The 26,262-nt window shown below is 37.2% G+C and overlaps 1 protein-coding gene across 1 annotated transcript in view; it reads left to right on the top strand.

Moving 5' to 3' along the window:
- The window catches only part of LOC138713272 (mucin-2-like), a 33,062-nt gene extending 9,292 nt beyond the window's left edge, over nt 1-23,770 (top strand). The window contains exons 3-5 of the mRNA XM_069845237.1: nt 6,088-11,896; nt 14,799-14,930; nt 16,926-23,770. Of these exons, the coding sequence (XP_069701338.1) occupies nt 6,088-11,896; nt 14,799-14,930; nt 16,926-16,959 (5,975 nt within the window). The 3' untranslated portion in view covers nt 16,960-23,770. The remainder of the gene's footprint in view (nt 1-6,087; nt 11,897-14,798; nt 14,931-16,925) is intronic.
- Nucleotides 23,771-26,262: the final 2,492 nt, after the last annotated feature.

Raw genomic sequence — 26,262 nt, 5'->3', positions numbered from 1 at the left:
GACGTGAAATTTCTAGGATATCATATACATTTTAATTTCATGTGATTATCTGTCGTGCTTTTCTAATATTTCAGATGTCCAGGAAGTCAGTTTTAGTTTGAACCTCGCCAGTCACTATAACAATACTGTTATCCTAAATTATTTGTTATAAATCTTTGAAAATATAATTTTAAATAGGCCAAGGCCAAGTATAAAGATCTATGAAAAAGTGAAGAAACGTACCTTCAACATAATACGTAACAAAACACATTATTATCGATGTGCCAATTAGCGTAAACTCAGTGAACTTTAAATCCTATAAATACGAAATGAAAAGAAACATGTTTATAACTAATTTATTACAAAAGAAATAATATTAATAAACAAACCTTGAAAGCCAACAAAGTGAGTGTATGCATCTACAAATTATAGGTAGTTCTGACGTATAGCAGACATTCCGAATCTTGAACAAAACTGCAACATTTATAGGATCACAAAACAGCTGTTTACAATGAACTTGAAAATCAACGGCGTTACTTTATTGATATAGAGGCGAGACCCAACAATTTGGCCAGAATTCTGATAAGACTATAAAATGTAGTTTATACAATATTTAATATTTAGAAGAAATGTCAATTACTTCGTCATTAATAATAATAACAGTAAAAAGTGCTAAAGACTGCAGCCATATTTTCATTTATTGTCTTGTTTTTTTATCACCAACACGCACTTATAATACATCAACAATATTAACGTTTGGTACGACCGCGAACATAATTCCATCGACAGACACTTATATTGTAACATTAATTTACATTGAAAATCAGCATTAGCACCAACACATGTTATGTATCGTAGGCCTCCGCTTGACAGTAGTTAATCTCAATGTTGCCGACGTATGGCTCCGGCTTGTAACTGAAGAAAGCTCTGAAATGCCATTATTTTAATTTACAAAATAATGTGGTTTAATGTCGCGACGATGATGTTTCGTAATTGTTCCATTGCAGTTCCTTTGGCAATATTTATTTCGAAATTTAACAAATCCAACTACTTTTTAAAAATTCTTTGTTAACTCTCTAGCATTTATTAGTGATTTCCGGTTGTGCTTACTGATGGCGTTACATGTCAACAATGAAACTTGTGTTCAGGTTTCTGCCCAGAGACAGTCTTGATTATATTGCATTTTATATTTTGAAGATACTGCCACGGTGGTTTAGTGACTAAGGCATTTATAATCCTGTTGACTCGGGTTCGATCCCCGCTGTACCCCCGATTTATAATTTGTATTGGGCAAGCCTGTACAGTAGTCCAGGTAACGCAGCGGTTTTCTCCGGGAGCTCCGGTTCCCCTGTGGCATCCCAACAAATCTCCATAATCACTTCATCCCATAGCGGACGTAGCGTAGACCAGCCTCTTAAGGCGCACCCTGAGCAACAACTCTGTCGGTAAATTGGTCCACATAACTGGCTTCACATGGGTGAATTACGTAAGTCAAGTGCCCACAATTGGTTTAAAAAAAAGTTGAAGATTGGTTAATTAATAACCCAGCACATTCGCAATCACACAAATTTCCAGACTCTAGACACTCAGGGAATTTTTCTTCTTTAAAGGAAATTCCCTGAGAGCTGAATCTGGGAATCGAACCCTATCTCCAGATCAGGAAGCCAGCATGATGACCACCAGAGCACGGAGGCAGCCGAAAAATCGAAACTATTGAAACTATTGTTCGCTTACACGATCAGAAAATTGTAGGTCAGATACCTTTGAACGCCAATGTACAATTGTAGAAAGTACTTGCTTGTTTAGAGTGTTTTATCTGTTAATGTTCAGATTGCGATTTGGACACTTGGGTATCGTTTCAATTAGTTTCTCATCCATATTAGGATCTTTGGTGTGTACCTATTATCCAATATTAAAATCTTGATTTATGAGTGCTATATAAACATATTATGTAAATTTCGTGAATATTGTGACAGTACTTAAGTTAATATTGTGCTTACCAAGTACTTTTAAGGACTCTTATCATGATATCGATACGGTATTAAATTTGTAACATAGTTCAAGAGTTGTTGAGTGTTTCATCTTAATAATTCCAATTAAGTTTATGCAACAACTACGTCACAAATCTTAAACATATAGGATATTGTAATTTAAATTTTCTCCTCAATCGTTAATGTCCACCTTTATGTTTGGCGACTAGTTTCATTACGAAGATCATCTGATAAATACTGTTCAGAAAAACTTAATCAAATTCATGGACTCCTTATTTTATTCTCTATAGAGGCGCGCGGTATTGTCACCGTTAAGCCTTGGTTTTTCTGAACCAACGCATGCGACGTGCGAGGCCCGCCTCTCACAAATCCGGACTACACGAGAGATAGTGTCATCCTCTGAGGAGTTTAGTGCTGAGAGGAATGCGGTTCCGACTAATATAGTCTAGCGCGGTACTGGAGTGGGAGGGGACAGTGATAGCAGCAGTCTGGAAGGAAGTACAATCATACTGAAAACATTTCACTCGTATATAGAGTACCTAACACGTGCACACAGTCACACACTATTACAAACTGAAGACTGCATATTTTTTGACGATTAATACTTCCTTCTCCGCTCGGCTCGGCTTGACTGTAGCAACAAAAGAATCTACCTGCAACCCCCCGCACCGATGGCAAGAATACCTCAGGTCCCAGCGCTAAACTCGTCGGAGGAAGACAGTAGTGAGTGGTTTCTACGGCTGTGAGGTGCGCAGACCTCGCATCTCGCAGTTACAGAAATCATATCCTAAGAACGGTGGAAAGAAAGCTTTGGTAGACCGTAACAGTTCTTCAAGGACTACAACCTGTGAGGATGATATGATGATGACAGAAACCAGGCCTATACAATATATGAATAATATGAATATTTCACTACATAATATAATATGAATACATTATTTAAAAATGAAAATACGCATCCAATGCATGCTTAAAAGGTATTACATATATATATATATATATATATATATATATATATATAACTAAAAGAAATATTTACACACAGAATAATAAATTTTACAGGAGAAAGAGTTCGTCCAAAGGGCTGGACTCGGGAAGAGTATGTATGTGTATGTATGTATTTATTCACATTGCAATGGGTATATACCCGGTGGCAGTGGTAACTAATTACACTCAATAATAACAATAATAAACACAATTATTAAAAAAATACAATTAATAATAATACTAATAATTAATTACTAACAATAATAATAATAATAATAATAATAATAATAATAATAATAATAATAACAGGGAATATCCTAAATTAAATGAAACGATCACTTAAAATAACATTTAAAGTAAATATAATTTGTATCTTAAACCTAAGTTCGAACTAAAACCCACGAGTATGATATGTTCATATCTGCACAAGTACCTTTCAACACTACACTCATTTCGCTGTCAACTTACTCACTGCACTGGAACTACGACACATTTCATTGATTCTATCCCGATTTCACTAACACTTCAAAAACATTTCACTGTTCAAATACTTTGCACTGCCACTATAAACTATAAAGCTTCACTGACAGGAACACGTTTCACTTACACAACACACTTCACTGACACAACATAAGTCTTCACTGATACAACACTTCAATAACAAAATATCATTTACACCCTTTAAATACTGTGTATAATTACCGTCTATTAGTAAAGTCCTTTAGCCTATTTTTAAATACATTTTTGGTTGTTGGTAAAGTCTTTAGTAAGTCTGCAGGTAAAGCATTCCAGTCCCTGATAGTACGATTGAGAAAAGAAAACTTTCCAGTGTCCGTCCTGTCTTCTTTCCCTCAGTTTATATGAGTGGTCGTTCCTTGAAGAGTAATTTGGTGGCTGCAACCTATAAAAAATATAGGACCAGTTAAGATTCGAACTCAGGTTTCCTGAATAACAACTCAGTACCCAACCATACGAGCTACGCTTTTACCCAAAACGCTCATTGCATTTCCACGTTCAATTGCAATATTTAAACGTTGACGCAAATAAGTAGTGCAACGACTATCACCAGTAATGGAGATCAAAATTTGGCCGATTTGAGATACCAAAACTTTAGCGTCATGACTCCAAGGACCGAAAGTATCCACAGCAAAGGGGACAAAGAATTGTCTAAAAGATGAGCATATTTATTGCCCTTCTTCACGGCTAATTCAGCAGCAGATGCTGCGCGTCTGGAGGTATTCGGCAAGGGAGTTGGAGCTAGAGTGTCAACGCAAGTGGAGTCCCAAATTAAAGATTTTCCTCTAGTCTAGACCATGGAATTAAGGTGAGACCATCGGGTCGTTTATCATCCGCGCGACTAATGCCTGGTGGTTCCAAAAGAGACGGGATGCCACAAGAAGTCAGAGATCTTTTAATGATATCATTGAGTGATGTATGTCTGGGAATGCGACCCTTGCTCCTCGCACAGCTGAGTGCATGATGGCCGTAATAGTACATATTGTAATAGTATATCATAGACCTACAAGTTTATGACTTATAGAATTTTAATTAATTTCACACAAGAACTAGCGTCTTTCACAGTATTTGGCAATTTTGAGGCGATATTCATGTTTCCTTCAGTTTTATAGTGAAAAGTGTACTCGCTAATGATGAGCTTGTTGGTAAGAATAGTATAATAGATTGTACATTCTGGGGAATTATCTTTGAACAGAAGATACTGATGAGAGAATTTTGATTTGCCAATTCTGATTTTAGTGACAAAAACTTGATCTCGTCGCCTTAGTAATCGAGTTGAGAAGACGTCCGTAGAATTTAATCTTGCATGATGGAGTTTATTGTTTGCATGTGAAGCCCAGATATCTTTCCATTGTTTCAGGATTTATTTTTTCACATGTCTTATTTCATTATAGTGTGAGGTCATTATATTCGTGTTTATGTTTGATAAGGATGTTGCTTCTTTGGCAGATTGATCTGCTTGCTCATTTCCATTTATACTTGATGCGATGAGGTTCAAATGATTTTGACATATTTCTTATTAGAAAGTATTTGGTAGATGTGATGAATTTCGGTTACCATTGGGTGACAAGAAAAGAGACCTTTGTTAGTCAAAATTGTACATTTGGAATCGGTGAAGGTAGGCTAATGTAAGGAGTTTTGGGATGCGACGACTGAATATAGTGGTCTTTTTTATTGCAAACAGTTCGCAGGAAAACATTGCGCTTTGATTTTTTTTTATTATTTTAGTAGGTTATTTTACGACGCTTTATCAACATCTTTGGCTATTTAGCGTCTGAATGAGATGAAGGTGATAATGCCGGTGAAATGAGTCCGGGGTCCAGCACCGAAAGTTACCCAGCATTTGCCCGTATTGGGTTGAGGGAAACCTCTGGAAAAAACCTCAACCAGGTAACTTGCCCTGACCGGGAATAGAACCCGGGCCACCTGGTTTCGCGGGCCAGACGCGCTGACCGTTACTCCACAGATGTGGACTTGCGCTTTGATCAGGGAGTTTTTGGAAGATCAGAGGTCATTACAACTGCACCATTTTCAGTTATTGGCCCCCTGGTATAGATTGGTTCGTGTCCTGGGTATTTCTCTACGATTTCTTTGAATAGTCTTTTGCACATATCTTTCGAAGTAGTTATTAGTTTCCTTACATGTGATTTGTTTTTATTACGGTCTAAACATAATAACGAATATTACAACATTTAAGCAACTTATGATCACATCTCATTATCATATAGGCCTAAAGTAAACACGACAAAGCGAGGTGGCTCATCGGTAAAACACTTGGGTTTGGGTTCAAGCCCCCGGATCGACAATGTGATCAGGATTTTAGTATTTTCCTCGATCCCAGGAATCTAGTTATTTCAAACGGTAAGTGCTGAAATGGTTCCCATTTTCACTATAACAAAGATAGATCTACAAATACTGTGTAATCTTAATCCGTAGCACGTTGTACTCGGTGGCCAGTAGATGGCAGTAAAATGGAAACCCGACATAGTCACGATATGACTTCGCAGTTAAAATGATTATAAACAAAACCTGAATAGAAAACACGAACAATGGCATTAGCCTGTAAAACGACTACCAATATTTCAGACTTGTAACTTACGTTTTTGTCTTTCAGGTTTCGAATATGAAGAAAACAAGAATTATGTTTTTCAACAAACACCACATAACTCTGACAATGAGTCAGAAAATAGCCCTTATTTGAAGAGTGGAAGGATAGAAAAGAGTCATATAGCAATCAACCCAGCAGAGACATTAAATAAAATGCAACTGACCCCGAAATGGGAAAAGAAAAAACGAAATGAAAAGACTAACTACTTACAAAATTATATTATCCCTCAAAAAACAACCGTAAAAACAACCTCTGCAATACAGACAAAGAATATCCTCTCCGATTCGTCTACTACTAAGAATATGTCTACTTATACAAAAAGTGATGACTTAACATCGGTGTTCGCAATAAGTAATGATTTCAAATGGGGAAATGAGACAATGGATGATAATATTACCGCAACTGAAACTATAAACAATCTTCAAAAACACTCAATACGCCAACCTAAATCATACAAAGTTACAGACCTTATAATTCAAAACACAACAGCATCTAAAACACAATTAACTACAGAGATTATTGCTGAAATAACTGCAACTGAAACTGCAACCGATTCTACAATCGAAAACACCTCCCATTCTACCATGGACTCTATAATTGAAACTACGACCGATTCTACCACAGACTCTACAACCGAAACCACCACTGATTCTACAACTGAAACTACAACCGGTTCTACCACAGATTATACAACTGAAACCACTACTGATTCTACCAGTGAAAGTACTACCGACTCTACAACCGAAATCACAACGGAAAGTACCACAGACTCTACAACCGAAACGACCACTGATTCTACCACTGACTCTACAACTGAAACCACCACCGATTCTACCACTGGCACTTCAACTGAAACTACAACCGATTCTACGACAGACTCTACAACCGAAGCCATCACTGATTCTACCACAGATAGTACTACCGGCTCTACAACCGAAACCACAACGAAAAGTACTACCGACTCTACAACCGAAACCACCACCGATTCTACCACTGGTTCAACTGGAACTACAACCGATTCTACGACAGACTCTACAACCGAAACCACCACTGATTCTACCACTGAAAGTACTACCGAATCTCCAACCGAAACCTCAACAGAAAGTACTACCGACTCTACAACCGAAACCACCATCGATTCTACCACTGAAACTACAACTGATTCTACGACAGACTCTACAACCGAAACCACCACTGATTCTACCACTGAAAGTAATACCGGCTCTACAACCGAAACCACAACGAAAAGTACTACCGACTCTACAACCGAAACCACCACCGATTCTACCACTGGTTCAACTGAAACTACAACCGATTCTACGACAGACTCTACAACCGAAACCACCACTGATACTACCACTGAAAGTACTACCGAATCTCCAACCGAAACCACAACGGAAAGTACTACCGACTCTACAACCGAAACCACCATCGATTCTACCACTGAAACTACAACCGATTCTACGACAGACTCTACAACCGAAACCACCACTGATTCTACCACTGAAAGTACTACCGGCTCTACAACCGAAACCACAACGGAAATTACTACTGACACTACAACCGAAACCACTACCGATTCTACCACTGGCTCTTCAACTGAAACTACAACCGATTCTACGACAGACTCTACAACCGAAACCACCACTGGTTCTACCACTGAAAGTACTACCGACTCTACCACCGACTCTACAACCGAAACCACAACGGAAATTACTACTGACTCTACAACCGAAACCATCACCGATCCTACCACTGACTCTACAACTGAAACTATAACCGATTCTACGACAGACTCTACAACCGAAACCACCACTGGTTCTACCACTGAAAGTACCACCGACTCTACAACCGAAACCACAACGGAAAGTACTACTGACTCTACAACCGAAACCATCACCGATTCTACCACTGACTCTACAACTGAAACTATAACCGATTCTACGACAGACTCTACAACCGAAACCACCACTGGTTCTACCACTGAAAGTACTACCGACTCTACCACCCACTCTACAACCGAAACCACAACGAAAAGTACTACCGACTCTACAACCGAAACCACCACCGATTCTATCACTGACTCTACAGCTGAAACTACAACCGATTCTACGACAGACTCTACAACTGAAACCACCACTGATTCTACCACTGACTCTACAGCTGAAACTACAACCGATTCTACGACAGACTCTACAACCGAAACCACCACTGGTTCTACCACTGAAAGTACTACCGACTCTACCACCGACTCTACAACCGAAATCACAGCGGAAAGTACTACCGACTCTACAACGGAAACCACTACCGATTCTACCACTGACTCTACAACTGAAACTACAACCGATTCTACGACAGACTCTACAACTGAAACCACCACTGATTCTACCACTGACTCTACAACTGAAACTACAAGCGATTCTACGACAGACACTACAACTGAAACCACCACTGATTCTACCACTGACTCTACAGCTGAAACTACAACCGATTCTACGACAGACTCTACAACTGAATCCACCACTGATTCTATCACTGACTCTACAACTGAAACTACAACCGATTCTACGACAGACTCTACAACCGAAACCACCACTGGTTCTACCACTGAAAGTACTACCGACTCTACCACCGACTCTACAACCGAAATCACAACGGAAAGTACTACCGACTCTACAACTGAAACCACTACCGATTCTACCACTGACTCTACAACTGAAACTACAACCGATTCTACGACAGACTCTACAACCGAAACCACCACTGGTTCTACCACTGAAAGTACCACCGACTCTACAACCGAAACCACAACGGAAATTACTACTGACTCTACAACCGAAACCATCACCGATTCTACCACTGACTCTACAACTGAAACTATAACCGATTCTACGACAGACTCTACAACCGAAACCACCACTGGTTCTACCACTGAAAGTACCACCGACTCTACAACCGAAACCACAACGGAAAGTACTACCGACTCTACAACCGAAACCACCACCGATTCTACCACTGACTCTACAGCTGAAACTACAACCGATTCTACGACAGACTCTACAACTGAAACCACCACTGATTCTACCACTGACTCTACAGCTGAAACTACAACCGATTCTACGACAGACTCTACAACTGAAACCACCACTGATTCTACCACTGACTCTACAACTGAAACTACAACCGATTCTACGACAGACTCTACAACTGAATCCACTACTGATTCTACAAGTGACTCTACAACTGAAACTACAACCGATTCTACGACAGACTCTACAACCGAAACCACCACTGGTTCTACCACTGAAAGTACTACCGACTCTACCACCGACTCTACAACCGAAACCACAACGGAAAGTACTACCGACTCTACAACCGAAACCACCACCGATTCTATCACTGACTCTACAGCTGAAACTACAACCGATTCTACGACAGACTCTACAACTGAAACCACCACTGATTCTACCACTGACTCTACAGCTGAAACTACAACCGATTCTACGACAGACTCTACAACTGAAACCACCACTGATTCTACCACTGACTCTACAGCTGAAACTACAACCGATTCTACGACAGACTCTACAACTGAATCCACCACTGATTCTACCACTGACTCTACAACTGAAACTACAAGCGATTCTACTACAGACTCTACAACTGAAACCACCACTGATTCTACCACTGACTCTACAGCTGAAACTACAACCGATTCTACGACAGACTCTACAACTGAATCCACCACTGATTCTACCACTGACTCTACAACTGAAACTACAACCGATTCTACGACAGACTCTACAACCGAAACCACCACTGATTCTACCACTGAAAGTACTACCGACTCTACAACCGAAACCACAACGGAAAGTACTACCGACTCTATAACCGAAACTACCACCGATTCTACCACTGACTCTACAGCTGAAACTACAACCGATTCTACGACAGACTCTACAACTGAAACCACCACTGATTCTACCACTGACTCTACAACTGAAACTACAACCGATTCTACGACAGACTCTACAACTGAATCCACCACTGATTCTACCACTGACTCTACAACTGAAACTACAACCTTATCTACGACAGACTCTACAACTGAAACCACCACTGATTCTACCACTGACTCTACATCTGAAACTACAACCGATTCTACGACAGACTCTACAACTGACATTACCACTGATTCTACCACTGACTCTACAGCTGAAACTACAACCGATTTTACGACAGACTCTACAACTGAATCCACCACTGATTCTACCACTGACTCTACAGCTGAAACTACAACCGATTCTACGACAGACTCTACAACTGAATCCACCACTGATTCTACCACTGAAAGCACTACCGACTCTACCACCGACTCTACAACCGAAACCACAACGGAAAGTTCTACCGACTCTACAACCGATACTACCACCGATTCTACCACTGACTCTACAACTGAAACTACAACCGATTCTACGACAGACTCTACAACCGAAACCACCACTGGTTCTACCACTGAAAGCACTACCGACTCTACCACCGACTCTACAACCGAAACCACAACGGAAAGTACTACCGACTCTACAACTGAAACCACCACCGATTCTACCACTGACTCTACAGCTGAAACTACAACCGATTCTACGACAGACTCTACAACCGAAACCACCACTGATTCTACCACTGACTCTACAACTGAAACTACAACCGATTCTACGACAGATTCTACAACCGAAACCACCACTGGTTCTACCACTGAAAGCACTACCGACTCTACCACCGACTCTACAACCGAAACCACAACGGAAAGTACTACCGACTCTACAACTGAAACCACCACCGATTCTACCACTGACTCTACAGCTGAAACTACAACCGATTCTACGACAGACTCTACAACCGAAACCACCACTGATTCTACCACTGACTCTACAACTGAAACTACAACCGATTCTACGACAGACTCTACAACTGAAACCACCACTGATTCTACCACTGACTCTACAACTGAAACTACAACCGATTCTACGACAGACTCTACAACTGAAACCACCACTGATTCTACCACTGACTCTACAGCTGAAACTACAACCGATTCTACGACAGACTCTACAACTGAAACCACCACTGATTCTACCACTGACTCTACAGCTGAAACTACAACCGATTCTACGACAGACTCTACAACTGAATCCACCACTGATTCTACAAGTGACTCTACAACTGAAACTGCAACCGATTCTACGACAGGCTCTACAACCGAAACCACCACTGGTTCTACCATTGATAGTACCACCGACTCTACAACCGAAACCACAACGGAAAGTACTACCGACTCTACAACCGAAACCACCATCGATTCTACCACTGACTCTACAACTGAAACTACAACCGATTCTACGACAGACTCTACAACCGAAACAACCACTGATTCTACCACTGAAAGTACCACCGACTCTACAACCGAAATTACCTCTGATTCCACCACTGACAGTACTACCGATTCTATCACCGATTCTACAAGCCAAACCACCACCAAATTTACCACCGACGAGACTACGACAGATTTTACTACGAGTCATACAACGGCTCAGTCTACGACAGATTTGTCAACATCTACGATTGGTTCTACAACTGAAACTACTACAGAAGCAGTAACTGAGCCCTCAACTATGCCTGGAATGGATGAAAGCACTACAGGCTCTTCAGTAGAGGGGGATGAATTAGGAACTCTTGAGTGGGGTTTAATTGGCGGCGGCATCTTGTTGAGCATTGTTGTGGTTGGCGGAGTTATTTATTTTCTTAGATATAGAAGGTACGTCACATAACTTATTACTCTTCTATAAATATAAATTATGAAATATTATGTCGATATATTATATTTTTTACAAAACTTCGATCACTATTAGACTAATACAGTATATGAATTTGTTTATGTAATCCTAGGTTTTGAATTATTTGTTGTGATTTTTTAGACAAATATTTTGCTGTTTTTGAGTTAGGAATTGTTTTGTTTTTTTGTTTTTACTTCAAATCAATGCACAGTTCAGTGTAACAGTGACCCTGAACATAATTTATGATGTAAAACGTGGCTTTTCCAGAGAATTGTATTACATAAATTGATTTATTATTAATGAATTTAAATATTATTATAGTCACAATCATGCCATGGTATGAAAGAAAAATTACACATTAATATGTCACATCAACGGACGTATATAAGTCACTAAACACCGTAAGATGTAGATTAGATTTATTATTATTATTATTATTATTATTATTATTATTATTATTATTATTATTATTATTATTATTATTATTATTGTTATTGTCAATATGTAATCTATAAATCCCCAATGGTTTTATTGAAATGCATGAGAAATGAAATGAACAAGTGGATATATTCAAAGAAATTCCGTATTTAAATCACAACGACCATAAATTCGTGTAAAATAGGTAAAAATTTCAAAATGAGAATTTACTTAAAGAATTTCTGTTTGGAACTTTCCATATCTGTGGAAAACTTAGCCAACACAACCGTTATACTGTATATGAAACTGCAGAGAAAATATTTTCGCCTCAATTTCAGGTGTTGCTCCAGACAAGACTAAACAATTATGACTTTTCTTCTTCACTAAATCCACACTAATAAGATCTGCTTATCATTTCATATTCTACAGTTTCAAGAGCCGCTGTTAGATTGGTAACAATGATTATTTTTACACCCTGATGAAATAATAACGTCCACGTTGGATCCACTGTTAATTTTTATGTATATCATAATGCTATGAATACTACTAACAATAGACAAAATAGTATTGATAGTGTTTTTATTTTGCTTGGACTAAAAAGAGAACTAGCCTAGTTATACTTGACGAAATGTAATATTGGATGAAAAATGATCTTGTATGCAAGGTAGTCAGGCTTGCTAGACGTTCTGGATTTTAATGGTATGTCCTGTGTTCTGGATTGAGTTATATTTGTCCAGGAATGTCAAATAAATTGGAAAAATACAATTTTTGCTCATTTCTATAAAATTAATGTTTAAATTCCTTACTCATTTTTAAAGACCCTGTCCAACCTGTGTTCAACGTCGTTGTTAACGCCACCTGGCATGCCTATCGGGTTTCTTTACTCTCTTTGGAAGTTGATTTATTATTAATAGGATTTAAACACTATCATTCATTTTTCTGTATAGATCAGGCTGTAAAATGACATTATTTTTTCCGATTTTATCAATAATTTTAAGGATGTTTCATAATGTAGCAAAAATGTAAGAAAATTAAAAGTTTGGGTCCTATATAATTAACTGAAATATGTAAAACGAATGAAATCAGTTGTATTGCAAATTTAATTAATTAAAATGTGTAGTGACGTTAAAGTACGCAGTATTATCACCTGTCCTGGATTCCTGATAAGATAATCTGGCAACCCTGAAGGTAGCTGAAGTTGGACGAAAAATTATCGTGGAAGGAGTGGACGAAATGTTCGTGAACATAAGGTAGTGGACGAACTAGCATTTGACAAAAATTATCCTGGTCTAAATGTACGTTGACCAAACGTCCTGGAAGTACATACATAATTACATACATACGTATATACTGTATGTATGTATGGAAAACATTGCGTTGGACATAAATAAGTTACAGTTCTACCAAGAATAATTCCTTTGCTTATCATTGTTGTTAATGTATTATTATTATTATTATTATTATTATTATTATTATTATTATTATTATTATATGCATCTGTTAGCTTGAATATGTATCTGTCAGCTTGAATATGCATCTGTTGTATGGAACTCCATTACTTCCACTGACTCGGCTAAGCTGGAGAATATTCAAAGAAAATTTATTTCCTTGTGTTCTTATAGATTTTTACCTAATTTACCTATGATTATAAATATGAGGTTAACTGCAAATATTTTAATTGCTGTAATTTATTTGCCAGACGCCAAGATATTGATTATTTACTTTTTTGTAAAGTTCTTAAGGATGATATTGATTGTGAATCTTTCTTAAGCAATATCAGTCTTCGTATTCCTGCTAAGGGTTTAAGATTTCATAAAATGTTTTACAATAGAAATTCCAAATCTCTCTTTCCGGTCTGCAGATGTATAAAATACGCTAATTTGCATGGATCTAACTTGGATCCATTTAATGTGTACCGGTAGTATATACTTTTATATGTATTATAATATTATTCTCATTATCTTTTATATCATTTTGTAGTTTATTCATTTATATGATTCCATCCTTTCATTTTCAATTATTTTACGTATTTTGTCATCCATTTTATCCCGTTCATTCAATGTCATTATTGTCGTTAATTGTAGTTATTGTCTTTTTTATGTGTAATAATTATTTTATGCACTTTTATTATGATTTTGTCATTATTAATTTTGTCATATTGTAATTATGCTTTATGCTGAACTGTTATTGGCCTCTAGCTGTTGTAGCGTACAGGACAATAAACAATAGTAAATAAATAAATAAATTATTATTATTATTATTATTATTATTATTATTATTATTATTATTATTATTTTACAGTAGTCTGGATATGTGAACATTTAGCTATTTCGTATTTGCGAATTGCTACAAAAGATACATAAGCTTACCGGTAACTTACTTTTACTGAAGTCTATGAATGAATGTTCAAATGTTATCAACGTCACTGTAAGCCTATTTTAAATGTTGATTGTTTTATTGTCACAGCATAAAGCAAGTCGCACATCGCTTGTCTCCTGCAGAGAGCAACAGCCCAGTACAAGCACGATTTGCCCGCAGACAGGTCTATAGTGCATGGGAAGATAATGTGACGGGAGCACGGTTTAGTGGCTTTGAAGGGTAAGATATTATACAAATTGTAATTCCTTTAAAATAACTAATCGTCTCTCCATATATTGTACTTTCTCAGTAGGTAAGGTGAGAAGGGAATTACTTGATATGTGAGTATTTTAATCGGATAACATTATGTCTTTGGCTATCATACATAGGCAGTGAGCGCAGTGATAAAAACAGGAGGTGGCCCGAGGAAGAATGTCCTCCTCACAGATTTCAGATTTTTTAAATAAAAAAGAATATATAATAGGCTATACACAATATTATATTTTAATTTGATATGGCTTTTCAATACAGGCCAGGACTGCAGAACTGTAGCTCTTGAGAGCGACTGCTTTCCTCCCCTCTTTTACCCCACCCACCTTTTCTACTTGTGCAGTCACGGCATTCTAGTTATGCTTGGCTGCATCAACATTCATTCTTGGGGCGGAAGTCGATCATCCCCAATAGAAGTGGAGTGAGGCTGACGTCATAGTTCCCCTACTTTGCGAGTTCTGCAGGCCTGGTATAGGCCTAATTAAAAAAAAATTCTGTTAATTCTGTTATGTAGATTTTCAGAGTTGTTTTCTTGAAAGTTGGTGGTTTTTTTGTTTATTAATGTAGGGGATTTTAGCGTAGGCTAGTTGACGACATAATTCGCATAATTGAGCTTGCTGGCGATCAAAATTGATTGAAATTTAAACCATCTGGATTTGCAGTCTTGATTTTTACAGTTAAGAAGTCTGGTGTGCTGTGTTTTCTTTGGCATATTTTTCAGTGTTGATTTCGTTTAGTAAATGTAATAATCTTGTTTACTAAAATACTTATGGCATATAAGTAAATATAAATATTTCAGTGTATGATAGCAAAACAAAGAACATTGTTTACTTTCCTTAAAAAAGGAAAAAACGTTTTGAGGAGTCAATAAGTGCATCTGTGGCATTTAATGAAGGAAATCCTCAATTGGCTTTAAGTGAATGTGAAATCTGTGAACCAGCAATTACATCTGTATTACCTCCATCTAGTGCTGTTACTGGTGAGTCAATGAATAAAACGATTGGACGTGAAATGAAATACACCATGTTCCTTTTAGAGGAATCGAGAAATAATTGATAATTTCAAGTGTAAATAATGTTTTTATAACATACCTTTTTACATAACTTGATGCAAAAACTCTCCGAGTTTCGATGAATGGTCAATGCAACTCGATCTGTGCGCCTCGAGTTACCCTGCAGACATCTAAACGGTACTCAACTTCCTGCCAAGTATTGTGTAACATTTATGGAATGACTAGCGCAGCCGCATTTGTAATGCGTTACCTCAGTTCATCCAAATTGTCACCTCTACCACGTTGGTACACAACACCCTTCACAAAGCCCCACAAAAAAAAAAGTCAGAGGGCGGTCAAGTCGGGTAACCTAGGTAGCCAGGTAAGGGGAACGCATCTTTCGATCAACCTATCGGGAGAGTTTGCATTCAAGAAGTTCACTCACTGCTCCATAGCAATGGAGTGGAGCCCCATGTTGCTGAAAAACCGATCCTGGGGAGAGATGGTAAAACTCAGTATCGGTATGGTTGAATTTAATTTTTCTCTAACATTTGTTTTCCTTGTAATCTAACTTTGTGTGTAGCCTGCTACACTTAAAAGGTCAACTGCTGTGGAGTAATTGTTAGCATGTATGACCGTGAAACGAGTGGGCCTGGATTCAAATCCTGGTTGGAACAAATTACCTAGTTGTTTTTCCGAGATTTTCCCTCAACCACTTGAAACAGAATTACTGGGTAATTTTCGGCATTGGACCTCAAACTCATTTCGCCATCACTTTACTTCCTTAGAGTAAACTTAGAGTAAAATTCACGAATGAATTTAAAGTACGAGTATTAAGGGAGGTTTGTATGTAATTTAACAGTACCAGTAACTGTAACAAATGTAACAATACTTTCTTAGTACCTACTTCGAATAATGAAAAAGTAAACAGAAGTGATTTATAGGATTAATTAAGATTTTATATTTTATTTCAGATCAGAAAATGAATTTGGATCTGCATTTGCATAACATCATTATAGCAAAGATGACTGAGGAGAAATTCTGAAAATACAAATGGGCGTCATCTTCAAATAATATGGGACAACACTGTTTTTGCCTTATTTAATCTTGACTGACAAATGAGGATTGTGCAGAGAGGAAAGTGTATCATCTTCTGCTGATAAACTTTATATGATCATTGGAAATATACATTGTTGCTGTGCCTGTAAAAACAGTAGTCAGTTTTACAGGAGAGTGAAAAAATTTCACAAGAAAATTGTTTGTGTTTATATCACTGTGCTAAAATATTGTTACTTTCTTTGTTACTTTACTTTTTAATAAGGTTGCAAATAGAGGGTGAACATAAAGTCTCGATCCATTTCTGTAAAAAACATATTTTAGATTGAAACCAATTGAATGTAGACTATAGGACACAGTAACACACAAGTCATCAAAGTTTATTCCACATGACCACCCTGAGCTTCCGTACATAACTCCCAGCGATGAACGACTTCGTGAAATACTCTCTCTAGCATTAGAGGTGTGATATTAAGCACCGCTTGCCTGATACGCTCCTTTAAATGGTCAAGGGAGTCGATTTTGACTTTGTAAACTTCTGATTTGATGTACCCCCATGCGAAAAAGTCGAGAGGTGTGAGGTCAGGGGAACGTGGAGCCCAAATGCGGTGTGAAGCCCTACCAATCCACCAGAGTGGAAATGTGTCTTGCAGGTATTCACGAATAACCCGAGCAAAATGAGGGTGTGCTCCATCCTGTTGGAAAACCACCATTATCAAGATGCCATCCTGCTGCAATTGTGGTTGAAGGAACATCTGCAGAATGTCCAGATACGAAATGACTGTGACTGTGAGTTCTGCGAAGAAGAATGGTCCTTAAATCTTAGACTTTGTAATCCTCAACCACACATTGACTTTTGGGGTGTTTTGTTCCTACTTTAGGATCTCATTAGGCTGTTCATCTGCCCACAGTGTGTCGGTTGACCATGCCACATGTGTAGAAGGTGGCTTCGTCGGTAAAAAGCACATGTTCTAGCAAATTATCCTCTTCAACTGCCTGCAACAGGTCGCCACACATTGCTTCGCGACCAGCGTAGTCCTCCCTTTCCAGCTTATGTCTGATTTGGAGGTGGTATGACCATTTTTTCAAGCTGTAGTGGAGAATTTTCCACACTGTCGATTGTGGTACACCCAGCTCCCGACTTAACCTCCTGGTTGATGCTTTTGAGCTTCTGGTAACTGCATCATCTATCTGTTGCACAGTTTGAGCCAGAACAATGGGCCTACCAGAACGTTTCTCATCCTGCACACTACCTGTGGTCTTAAATTTTTGAACCAGTAGTCTGATATTAGTTCTAGTGGGAGCAGGTTTATGACATTTTCTTACAAAGTCCGCCTGAACCTGCCTGTAAGTTAATCCCTTCACACGCACAGAAACCACAGCTATTCTTTCTTCAATAGATAGCAGATTACCTCTAAAAGAATCACATAATCAGGCATTTTCATAGAAATGGATCGAAACTTTATGTTCACTCTGCATATCAACTTTCAATTTTTAGGAACAATTTTAAAGACCATTCTGCTCTTTTAAATGCACGTAATTCATTTTTTATAAAAAGTGCACAATATCTGGTTTTGCAGGCACGACAACGATATATTCATTGTTTTTGCATGAAGTTGAAGTAAAGGAACTGAATAGGCCTATTAAGTTTATCAGTGAATGCAAATGGCGGTTGAGAGTCTTTGGAAGCTAGCCATTAAACCTAGATACATACTCAATTAGATATATCATAATCATATACGGTAGGAATTTTCTTTTTGTCAACTCTCTAGGGATTAATTACTTAAAATACTACCCATATGTAAAAGGTGCCTTAAGAATTTCAGCAACTTTATCTTGTTTCACTTAGTGAAACATACACGATTGTGAAAATGCTCCCATCCTATTTGTTGCTAGTAAATATGACTCAATCTCAATCAACTATTTTTTAGCATTTTCTTAAAAATTTGTTTCAGATAGAATATATTTCTCATTATATTTTCTTTTTCAACAGCAGTTCTTACTTCTACATGAAGTGTTTCTTTTTGAAGTTCCTATAAACATTCCTTTTACACAATGTCATGTTCCTTCAATAATTTAATATGTGAATTGTGCAGACGAAAAGACACGAGAGAGTTTAAATATTACAAAAGAGATTAAACATAGTTCCTATTGTAAACTGAATGAGTTACTTTTGTACATAATATACTTAAGTTAAAAATACTTGAAACTAATGCTATATTGCTGTTATGTAAGTTCAATTTGTATGTATGTGTAATGTGTGTTATTTAAATTTTACAACATGTGTTCAGTTAAGTGTTTTCTGCTCACTTAAGTACAATACTTTGTGATGATCTAGAACAGTGGTATTCAATATTTTGTGTTCGCATGGCTCCAGATTAATTTTTCTCGAACTTTATAGCTTCAGATTTGTTGGTGCCGGTACATAATTCGAGGGCTTAGTGTGGAACTAACTAGGTAACTACAAAAATTTACATTTTTAGGTCTTTACACAAATCGATAATAAGTCATTCTTCTACTTGGACACAAAAAATCGTAACTCAGTTCTGAACAGGCTTGTGCTCGTATATAATACAATTCGTAACTACAAAACATGATGGTATAGTTCATTTGAAATAAGCGTAATGGCTGTTAATAATTTTATTGTGAATAAAATATTGATTGTAGTTATGTTAGTTTCACATTATGCCTTCGAATTCAATCTTTGTATTATCTATAATCTTCCTTTAAATAAAACTAAATAAATTATATAAACTAATGTATTAAATAATAACTTTTAATTGAGAAAAATGATAAAGAAGTTATTTAATACGGTACCTAACAAATACTGTGGGCAACCTCGCAGAATTTGTGAAAATGCTTGGTATTAATTGCCTTTCATTAAAATTATCTTGCCAGTAAGGGCAATTATCAAAGAACAAAGCAATACGAAGGTGTACTGGTACATCTTTTATTTGTTGTCTCGCCAATATTTTGAAGTTCATCATGTTTTAAAAAAAAGTGAAAAACAGAACTGAAGACTGGACATAAAAACGCTGTAAGTGCCAATATCTTTGAAAATTAATTTTAAAAAGTCTATGTCCCTGGTTCAATCCACTGAAAAAAGTGGTAAGTCCCATTGTAATTTTATTTAGAGCTTAGCTTCTTCCATATATTTGCAAAATGTATGATATTACGTTATTAATAATAATATTTGCAAAAGTCAGGGATACAAATGAAAACCGGCTGAAACAAGCATCTGAGAATAAGAAATGGTCAAAATTACATAGAGATCTCAATCTCATACTACAAGCCCCAAGAAAATCATCAGTTGCCGCCTTCAGACTACTCACAGGTCATGACTGCCTTGGAAAACATCTTCACAAAATTGGCATCTTATCCTCAGCTAACCGCCCCTTATGTAACAACGAAGTCGAGATGGATGCATCACACCTGGAAGCCTGCCCAGCAGTAGCTGCTGAAACCTGCATTGCCGCCAAATATTGGAGAGCTAGACTGTTGGAATGGAATTTAACTGAGGGGGGCATGGATGGTCCAGCACTGCGACCTATTGAGATCTATTGTGCTAACCCTCGATATGGAATGAGATGCATGCCACAGATCCCCTACGTGCACCGCCCTAGGCACATGACTCCCTTAATGACCGGTTCCTACAGCCGACAGAATCCATATACCATTCCTGCCTCGGCAAAAACCCCCAAGGCCCCCCTGTCGGTCTGAGGTGAAACTCCTCCTCCGAGTAGGTCCGCCTCAGATGCCATTGCAGAAGCCATCCAACATCGCTCAACTACATTCCATGGAGGCTGGTCGAGAGAGTCAGCAGCTTCGGGAGGCTGCCGGTAGAGTGCTCTGAAATGGGATGATGAGGAAACGAAAATGGGGGAGTAAAAGAAGTGGCGACAATGAGTGGAATTCCAATCACTTGATAAAGTTACCTGATATTCATTCATAGGAGTGAGGAAAAACCCCGAAAAAATCTCACCCAGGCTATTCGTTCTGATCGGGAATTGAACCCAGGACCGCTGGGCTTAAATGCCAAAACAGCACATTAGAAACCAACCAACCACATTACTAGAGGCACAAGAAAGCTCTGTTTTCTACGATTTGTCTCTTTGGCACTTAAGCCTTTTAATGTCAAGTCTTTAATTAGGAAAAATATTATTTCCACTCAATAATGTTTGTCAGTTTCCAACATACTATCTAGAATGAAATGAAACTAGCTGCTCAGATAAGAATCAAATGAAAGAGAGAGAGCTCCCAAATTATATGCACCTACATTTTGATCTCCTTAAACCTGCCAAGTGTTTGTCATGAAATAATAGGTAATATTTTTTTTTAATTTTGCATAACCCTGGCGATACGTGTACTCCAGCTTGAATACACTGATTTATCGTATGTAGAAGTACTTGAAGTCCTTGAGCAGACAACCCTTTTGTCACACTGTCAAAATCCACTAATAAACACATTTTAAGTGGAAAATTTATGCGAATAATAAACACTAGTCATAGTGTAATTGAGGAGTTGGATACAGAATGGCGTAAGTAAAGCTCATGTCTGTCTTGCATACATCAGGTAAATTGGATCCTTATAGCAAGGAGTATAAATCCACCAAAATTCAATCCGATATCTCAAAAAATGAGTGTGATACAGAAAATGATGCATTGGTAATAACTGTTGGGTGTTAGTTCACTTTTGTGTTCATTGAAAGTGTCATTCTGTCTTAATTTATGTTAATAAAGTACAATGGACGCGAAAGAAAGCAATTCTGAAGTTAAGAATAGAAGGAAACAACAGAAGAACTAAAATGAAAGAGCTCACGCTGAAATTACACTTGGTATGTTCACTAATAATAGGGATTCCATTTTATGAAATCAAAAAACGGAAAATCATGAAAATCTTCATGTTCAATAAATTGCGATAAGGATTTCTTGTGCATAGTTTTAGAATGTATAAATCACGTGATATGCAAATAATATAGGTTACGGTACTAGTATCATAACATAAATTTAATTTTACACGTGAGAAATTAAATGCAATTACATTAAGGGCCCCTTCAGATGCATTAGTGGCACTGCAAACACATGTTTGAAGCCCTGCTTAATCACTACATTTTCGTAGAGAATTTTTCAATCTTCCAGTGAACATGGACATAGAGGAGATATGCTTTTAGCAACTTCGCTCATATGGAGAAAGAATAGACATAAAAATAGAAAAAGAGACTGGGTCCATCCATTGGTTTTGGCAAGACTAAATCAAGGACTATTTCATACATCAGGACTATAGACAGTTTTTTTTATTTATTTCTTTTAAGAAATCATTTCAAAAGCTTCTAGCTGGAATTACCAATGGAATTCGAAAAAAAGATACCATGGCATAATAGACCATATACTGTCGTGATGGTGTAAGGAATTGATAGCCTAACAGTCTTCCATTAACAGCGCCACAGACAAACCATTCATGTGCCACTAAAATAATGGCCTCATGTGAAATCTACAATTTAATTCTTGGTATCATGACGGGAACCGCCACTTTTAGTGGCTGCCACCAGCAGCAGCAGCGTTCAGACCATCTGCAGCACCACTATTCTGTGACTGTGGCTGCGCGTGAAGGCCCTCATTTGTATCCATTATTCACAAGCGGGAGCACTTCTAAAGTGCCATCGTCTGAAGGGGCTCTAAGACATTACAGTTGCTCATTTTAGGCCTACATTATGATTCAGTAGATCTATTAGTACTTCTTCATCAGATTTCTGGTACTTTTTCTGAGAAATGAATCTGTTTCATTAACTTAATATCTTTAGACACTGCAACAGACAAGTCTGAACATATTAAATGTCCTTTATTAACATGCCTATAAGATTCGTGTTATAAAATGCTATTACCATATAACGAAACTTTCGTTTCTCTAAACTTTTTTTAGCCCTCTTAAGCCTTATCGATTCAACTCCTCAATTGTAAATACAGTAAGTCTTAAAAGGAAAAAAAAAGAAGAGTATGTGTATATAGATATGGTATGAATATTGTGATTTCATATGAAAACACGATTATGTTTATGAAGGTATGCTTGTCAGTTCTATTGTTCATGTCCATTTGTACAGATAATTTGTATTTTGTAACGAAAACAATATATGTTATTTTTTTAAGTAAGAATTCTAAATTTGTACCACAATCAGACTCAGTGTATTAATTACCGGTAATATTATGAGGAAAATATTTATTTTCTGACAATGGGTTGAATACACTCTTTTAACGCTTATCTATTTAATCATTGATGCACTGTCAAGTTATTTCAGTAAATAAATAACGACTTCACTGTTTTAACATAATAAATTTTTGGCGTTACATTGCCTGATTGACTAGTTTCGATGTTGTTTGCATCATTCTCTGAAATCCAGTGAGTTCCAGCTCTATCTTCTGATTTCTTGTTGTGGTGGGGTGTGTTCATGATTGTATCGAAAAGGGTGTTATTTATTGAATCATCTTAGCAGTAAATCAGTGAATTTATATGTCCGACATTTGTGAATTATTCACATGTTTTATGACCAGAGTCGTACCAGTATCACCAAAGATTTGGTTGGATAGCCAGAGATAAAGGCCTCAACAGAGTAGGTGACTCTTCCAGGTCTTGGGCGATATGATACCTATAAGGAACCTATAAATAATTCACAAACCCAATCATTGTGAAAGCCTAAAACCTCATATCAATATTGTGTTCTTATATAGGTGGTCTTGTCTCTCCAATTCTATTACACTCGTTTCTATTGTCTTGTTGTGTTGCTTGTTTTTATAACCTTACCATTGAATAGCACATCTCTAGCTGCAGCTAGTTATGACTGAGTTTCTCTTACTCACTTCATGTTGTATACTCTAAGATCAAGGCCTAAGTAGACTTCCTATGAAAGGAAGTTTACTGCTGGGTCTGGTAGCCTGTATGAACGAGAATTTCTTTTGTAGTGATCATGTGATTGGAATTAGAGTTTCTCAGTATGGTTTGCTTTACAATAGCGTATTTTTATTTATTTTCTTATGTACTCATTTACTCTGCCAGACAAGAGTAAAAAAAAGTCCATTTTCTTCTTTGCAAAGTGGGGGGAAAAATTGTAAACTATTCTGTGTCTTTCAACAAGCTAGAAACACATGTATCTGTTCAAATTTTTAATTAAAAAAAATACATAGCCTATATATTTCTTCATAAAATGATGATATTTAAAATTCGGATTCAGGCATATTAATTAGTAATAAAATACGGTATAATAGGTAATCTAATTTTATTTCGAGGCAAGCCAAAATGTCAAAATAAATGTTGTTCAGTGTACATACCCATAGATGCCGACTTCTCTGAAATATTTGGTTTAGAGGGCAGAACTCTGCACAAAAATCTAACAGACTTTAATTACTATTCATAAAAAATTTCCTTACGTATTTTTCAGAAAATAGCATTGTCTGATTTTTCATGGAAATTGCTTAACCCAAGATAAAAACTACAGCCCTTATGCACTACATTTTCCTTACCACTACTTCGGTCATCCTTTGTTGATCCTTGCAGTGATGATGAACATGTTGTTGTTGTTTAGTCAACTGTCCGAAGATAGGTCTGAACCTCACAGCTGATACCAACAAGACACCATTTATGAGACAACTAGGCCAGGAGATAATGGGGTAGGTGATCAATTCCTTTCCCCCCCTCCATTGCATACATTGACGATTAGGCACACTAATCAGACTCGTGGGCTATTAGTTTTACTGCTACTACTACAACCCAATTTATGATTTTATTTCTTTCATTGCAACTTTATTTTGGACAGTTTTATTTATTAAAAATGTATCCATTATCAATAGTTAGACCTACATTACAATCACTGATTACTTAACAAGCACACACCCGTGACGACCATCCTCACAAAAAACGATCACTGAATCTGAATGTTTATAACTGCTACTTTTAAATTTCCAAAGAAATTTAATTGTTTATGAAAAATGTTACATCAACTGATATTAGACAAAAAAATAGTGGAATACGCTGTTAATTTTAATTGTATGAGATTCTACTTAGGACCATTACTATGCGATCACAATAGTTGAAAAATTTGAACTGAACTGACAAAATGTGGATCATAGACAAAAAAAAGGGAGAGGACATTGTGAATTGCATCGCTAACATGTTCATTGTGGGAGCTGGCCTTCTCTATGAATTTAAAATAACCATTTTTGTTTAGGCCTATGTTCTATGTAGCTTATCTTTCAAATAAATTTATTATTATTATTTTTTTTTAACATGAGGAGTCTGTCTTCGATTTTTTTTGGGGATAGGGGAGGCCTCCTATTAATTTTTCTTTTGGGCGACATCCCTGGCTCTGCAAGTTGAGGGGGCAGAAAGTGTTTTACCCCCTCCCCTCCCCCCCAAAGTCGGCGCCTATTGGAACTAAAAAGCGAGACAAACTTCATGTGAGAATGATTGTTGCTCTTCTATGAATAAAGATGGACATGCATTGAAAAAATGAAGAAATTGTGTTACATTAATCCAGTTTTTTTCTCTTGTACGTAGAAGAGACCCAAAGGCTTACACTGCAGTCTGAGGCTTAATAACCCAGTTTCTTATCGTGAAACGAGCAGGCCCAGGTTTAAATCTTGATTGGGACAAGTTACCTGGTTGGGGGTTTTCCCTCAACCAATTGAAGCAGAATTGCTGGGTAACTTTCGGCGTTGGATCTCGGACTCATTTCGCCACCATTAATTCACATATTATCATCAACCATATCATAGCCCAGGTTAAGTTCACTATGGGCGTGCTGTACTTGTACAAGAGCGCGGCCATTCGGCTACACAATCATTCACAGAAAAGGAGTGGTAAACACAATAAGCCTCAGGTTTCCCCTCCGTACAAGAGAAAAAAATACTTTCACAGGACATGTTAAACATATTCCTGAACTTATTCAAGATGGGTAAGGAACTTTTTAAGGGTACGAGGGATATTCTACTCAGGAGGGATATTTCACTTGCTTGAAAGGGATTTTTGATTCTTACAGCCTGGCAACACTGATAACCGGTAAAAATACAAAGCATGTTATTGCGATGTGATACCTGTGTGAAGTATGTGCTTTAATAATTTTAACAAATATTTATAAATTAAACGGCAAAAAAAACATCATTTTTCATCTCGCAGTGCTTGTAAGTTGCTGTAGTATCGTCTTTTGATTTGTGAAATTTTAGAATAGCTATTGTAATACGGTATTGTCAGAGCGACAGCGTTATTTAT

Source organism: Periplaneta americana, chromosome 14 (assembly GCF_040183065.1).
Source record: "Periplaneta americana isolate PAMFEO1 chromosome 14, P.americana_PAMFEO1_priV1, whole genome shotgun sequence".
NCBI classification, from domain to species: domain Eukaryota; kingdom Metazoa; phylum Arthropoda; class Insecta; order Blattodea; family Blattidae; genus Periplaneta; species Periplaneta americana.
Note: the sequence above shows the minus strand (reverse complement) of the source record. Positions and strands in the feature narration are given on the sequence as shown.